The 6,000-nt window shown below is 35.8% G+C and overlaps 1 protein-coding gene across 1 annotated transcript in view; it reads right to left on the minus strand.

Annotated features, from left to right (window-relative positions):
* RABEP1 (rabaptin, RAB GTPase binding effector protein 1) overlaps positions 1 to 6,000 on the minus strand; it is a 371,388-nt gene that overhangs the window by 214,310 nt on the left and 151,078 nt on the right. The window contains exon 2 of the mRNA XM_053707515.1: positions 5,641 to 5,769. Coding sequence (XP_053563490.1) covers positions 5,641 to 5,769 — 129 coding nt within the window. The remainder of the gene's footprint in view (positions 1 to 5,640; positions 5,770 to 6,000) is intronic.

Here is a 6,000-nt window from a genome sequence, read left to right on the forward strand (position 1 = left end):
CTTTAACCCTTAAAATAACGGAACCGGAGCCGTTTTTACATTTAACCCCTATACAGTCCCAGGTATCTGCTTTGCTGAGACCCAACCAAGCCCAGAGGGGAATACGATACCAAATGATGCCTTCTATAAGCTTTTTCAGTGGTTCTTAGCTCCTCACACATGCATCTGCATGCCTTGCTTTCCAAAAACAACTGTGCATTAGTGGCGCGAAAATGAGGCTCTGCCTATGACTAGAAAAGGCCCCCAGTGAAAAAGGTGTCCAATACAGTGCCTGCCGTTTTTTTAAAACAATCCCCAAGATTATAATAACTATTAATAGTTATAATCTGCCAAATATGCTTAGTAAAGTAATCGTTTTAGCCCAGAAAAATGTCTACCAGTTTTTTAAGCCCTAATGAAGCCCTTTATTCTTATACTAAACTAAGAAAATGGCTTACCGGTTCCCATAGGGAAAATGACAGCTTCCAGCATTACCAAGTCTTGTTAGAAATGTGTCATACCTCAAGCAGCAAAAGTCTGCTCACTGTTTCCCCCAACTGAAGTTAATTCATCTCAACAGTCCTGTGTGGAAACAGCCATCGATTTTAGTAACGGTTGCTAAAATCATTTTCCTCTTACAAACAGAAATCTTCATCTCTTTTCTGTTTCAGAGTAAATAGTACATACCAGCACTATTTTAAAATAACAAACTCTTGATTGAAGAATAAAACTACATTTAAACACCAAAAAAACTCTTAGCCATCTCCGTGGAGATGTTGCCTGTGCAACGGCAAAGAGAATGACTGGGGTAGGCGGAGCCTGGGAGGGACTATATGGCCAGCTTTGCTGGGCTCTTTGCCATTTCCTGTTGGGGAGGAGAATATCCCACAAGTAAGGATGACGCCGTGGACCGGACACACCTATGTTGGAGAAAAGGATGGATCTACGAGGCATCAAGGCCCCAGAGTAGAACTCTGACTGCTACTAAAAAATTCAGTTTGTGGGTATATAGGAGCGCCACTGGCTTAGATATACCACAGGAAATTAGTTGTAGTAGGTGAATCTAGTAATCGGTATATACCCTTAAAAGTAATATATATCCTTAAGAGTGATCCAAAAATCACGATTTATTGAGTCACTAATAATTCATAATATATTTATAAAAATCCATATGTTAAAACCACAAAAAACAAAAAATCTTCTGGCAAAAAGATAAAAATTAAAAATATAAATATGTAAACAGTTATACAAACAATTGGAGTAGACCCGTATGAGTTAAATCAGTTAGATCTGTTAGAACAGATGTGATTTCTTAATTGAGATAAAATTGAGTATTTCAAAAGGCTTAGTTAATAGGAATAAGTATATCTGGTTATTGATACCTGATCGAATAACTTGGTGAGTCACAATTAAGTGTACAGCTGTGGACTCCTGTTTAAGAAGAAAACTTCTTGTGGGACAAAGCACAATCTTTACAAGAAAACAAGAGGTGTGAATGAAGAAGAAAAAAAAAGTTGATATTAAAAGATTTTTATTATATATTTCTATTTTCTTTCTCAAGGTAACGGAGTGATAGCATAAAAAATACACTGTAACCTTTCACATGAGTCTCAACAGGGTTTAGAGTTTCATATTTACATTAATATATTTGTATACATTGGTACATTATGAAGTTAATGGTACTGGGTCATACCTTTTTGTCATTGTCAATATTTTGGATTCCATTGTGTTTTGGTTATAATACAGACCTAATTATACATGGTTTTGCCATTTGTTTTCTCTTGCTTACCCTCTCTCTTTCTTATACTATTTAATATAACCAGTTATGTCAGGCATAATTGATGTTATGTTACCTCGCTGTTAACACCTTTCTATAAATAAACTAAATATAAAAAATAATACAGACCCATTGATCTGTTATTTTTACTTTTTCCAATACACCATTATTCCCCTCCTTTTTTTTTCCACAATCCGTTACAATCTTAAACTGTATGCTTAATAACCACCATATATATGTGCGTGCGTGTATATATATATATATATATATATATATATATATATATATATATATATATATACATACACACACACACACACACACTCATACATAATACAGTGGATATAAAAAGTCTACACACCCCTGTTAAAATGTCAGGTTTCTGTGATGTAAAAAAATGAGACAGATAAATCATTTCAGAACTTTTCCACCTTTAATGTTACCTATAAACTGTACAACTCAATTGAAAAACAAACAAACTGAAATATTTTAGGTGGAGGGAAGTTAACAAACAAAACTAAAATGATGTGGTTGTATAAGTGTGCACACCCTCTTATAACTGGGGATGTAGCTGTGTTCAGAATTAAGCAATCACATTCAAAGTGATGTTAAATAGTAGTCAGCATACACCTGCCATCATTTAAAGTGCCTCTAATTAACCCCACATAAAGTTCAGCTGTTCTAGTAGGTCTTTTCTGACATTTTCTTAGTCGCATCCTACAGCAAAAGCTATATTCCGCAGAGAGCTTACAAAGCATCAGAGGGATCTCATTGTTAAAAGGTATCAGTCAAGAGAAGGGTACAAAAGAAAGAAAGGCATTAGATATACCATGGAACACAGTGAAGACAGTCATCATGAAGTGGAGAAAATATGGCGCAACAGTGACATTACCAAGAACTGGACGTCCCTCCAAAATTGATGAAAAGCAGAGAAGAAAACCAGTCTGGGAGGCTGTCAAGTGGCCCACAGCAACATTAAAGAAGCTGCAGGAATATCTGGCAAGTACTCGCTGCATGGTAAATGTGACAACAATCTCCCATATTCTTCATATGTATGGGCTATGGGGTAGAGTGGCAAGACGGAAGCTTTTTCTTATGAAGAAAAACATCCAAGTCCAGCTAAATTTTGCAAAAACACATCTGAAGTCTCCCAAAAGCATGCGAGAAAAGGTGTTATGGTCTGATGTAACCAAGGTTGAACTTTTTGGCCATAATACAAAAAGGTATGTTTGACGTTAAAACAACACTGCACATCACCCAAAGAACACCATACCCACAGTGAAGCATGGTGGTGGCAGCATCATGCTTTGGGGCTGTTTTTCTTCAGCTGGAACTGGGGCCTCCTTAGTCAAGGTAGAGGGAATTATAAACTGTTCCAAATATCAGTCAATATTGGCACCAAACCTTCAGGCTTCTGCTAGAAAACTGAACATGAAGAAGAACTTCATCTTTCAGCATGACAATGACCCAAAGCATTACATCTAAATCAACAAAAGAATGGCTTCACCAGAAGAAGATTCAAGTTTTGGAATGGCCCAGCCAGAGCCCAGACCTGAATCCGATGGAAAATCTGTGGGGTGATCTGAAGAGGGCTGTGCACAGGAGATGACCTCGCAATCTGACAGATTTGGAGTGTTTTTGCAAAGAAAAGTGGGCAAATCTTGCCAAGTCAAGGTGTGCCATGCTGATAGACTCATAGTCAAAAAAACTGAGTGCTGTAATAAAATCAAAAGGTGCTTCAACAAAGTATTAGTTTAAAGGTGTGTACACTTATGCAACCATTTTTTTTTTATTATTTTTACTTCCCTCCACCTAAAAGATTTTAGTTTGTTAATCAATTGAGTTCTACAGTTTATAGGTCACATTAAAGGTTTTTTGGTTGGAGTATATGTGTGTGTATGTATGTATGTATGTGTATATGTATGTATGTGTATATGTATATATATATATATATATATATATATATATATATATATATATATATATATATGTATATATATATATATATATATATATATATATATATATATATATATATATATATATATATATATATATATATATATATATATATACACACACACACACACACACACACATATACTCCAACCAAAAAAGAGGTTTGAAACAGCAAGCATATATATAAAACATAACATTTATCATTTATTGGCAAAATGTTAAAATGTCCATGGAGAGACGCAGGTACAAGAACGAGAATAGACACTATATATAAATAACATTTTTTTTTTTAAATCTTGCCCTACTATTAAAGTGAATGTCAAGTTACTAATAGTGCCCCACGGCATTGGATAGACTTTTAAAAATTATGGGTTTAATTAATTAAATATTTTATAAAATAGACAAGGAAATAAAGATACCTTATATCAGCACTCTTAGTCAAATAATTATTTTACTTAGATTGTTGCGCATAGACACAAAAAAACAATCATACTGTGCACAGTGTACATAGACAAAATATGAAGTAAATAATGTGGGATATAAAGTAACCCACTAAAACACACACCAAAGAAAAGGAGGTTACACAGCTAACAAAACACAGAAACTGACGATATGCAAAAATGTAGACGCTAAACATTGCCAATGACTGACAACTAATACTTATCGTACTGTCCAATCGTGAATTAGCATATGTCTCAGAGTTCTATGAATTCTGTAGGTTGAACACAAACCATCCGGCAGAGGAAAGGATGTAAATTATAATCCAAATGGTGGCCGATGCCTTTGCACAAATCACTTCAGCTGCCAAACTTCTCAGCGTTACCGCTGATTTGAAAGAAAATGGTGGAGGTGATTCTGGAAGGAGCTCGACCTCTACGCGGCCAACCACCAGGTGATCCCAGTGCTAAATAACCGCGTAGGGATACCGTGTCAATGTCCCAACACGCCTCCTTCTACACACTCACACCACCGCTGGTTCTTTTAGGCTCCGAATACCGGGCAATCCTCCTGCGCTGGCTGTGAAGATGCATGCCTCCTGAAACTCAGATACAGACCGAGATTGCCGACGTACGTTTCACCAGTGTTGGCTTCTTCCGGGCTCATATATTGCTTGATTATTCAGATGCCCTTTTTAAAGGCATTGCATTGCGCACCTGCCTCCGGATTTGCTGCCAGTGAATATAGGTTCCCCTCAAATATACTCTCATGTTACACAAATAACTTAACAGCTACTAAATTAAACATAATTGCTAATATTTACAATTCAAAACGTTACTTTATTACTTGTAACATTCGGTGCATTGTTATACAATGGAATGTTCACTTAAAGCGACAGCAATCAAAATTCATAGATCAGCTAGATAAAGCACATTGAGTTAATTCAAGGTATATTGGTAAAAAATTTTACCAACACTCACTCAAAGTACAAATATGATACTTAACTTAACTCACGGCTTAAATCAGATTCACAAAAAATGACCCAAATTATTCTCTTCATTAAGGCCATTGGGAGCAAGTGTCCCCAGATTGAAGATCCATTTGTCCATTAAATCTTTTATATGTATATATTTTGCAGAATTTTTACCTATTTACCGCTGCGACTATAAGCACAGCTCTCCCGCATGCCATATTGTCAAATTGATTGACAGATGACGATTTTTAAAATAACTAATTGTTTCCCCCCCCCCCCCCCCGGTTATTTTACAAATCGTCACCTGTCAATCAATTTGACAAAATGGCGAACGGGAGAGCTGCGCTTATCGTCGCAGTGGTAAATAGGTAACAATTCTGCAAAATATATACATATAAAAGATTTCATGAATTAAACCCTTGTTAATTTTTAAAAGTCTATCCAATGCCGTGGGGCACTATTAGTAACTTGACATTCACTTTAAGTAATCAATGCCATTCAATTCAACACTTACCTTCTTTTGCCAAGTACAACTCTTTAAATTTCGCCCTCTTCTGATTGAATTCTTGCTCAAGTAGCTGCTTGGTTCGATAAAACTCTGCAACATTTTTCTCCAGTTCTGCCACCCGCTGCTGGAGAGCAGCTAATAAAATAAGATTAAAAAAAAGTCAACTAAATATGCATTTGTAGCTATGTATTTATGAAGGTTAGGCACCTCTGATTAAAAAGCTTTTTTTTTTTCCACACACAGAATTACAAATGAGACCTGAACACTCAAATAGAACACACAATTTTAAACAACTTTCCAATTTACTTCTAATTATCAAATTTGCTTTAGCATACATAGGCAAGCTCAGGAATAACACTGCACTAC

Source organism: Bombina bombina, chromosome 3 (assembly GCF_027579735.1).
Source record: "Bombina bombina isolate aBomBom1 chromosome 3, aBomBom1.pri, whole genome shotgun sequence".
NCBI classification, from domain to species: Eukaryota; Metazoa; Chordata; class Amphibia; order Anura; family Bombinatoridae; genus Bombina; species Bombina bombina.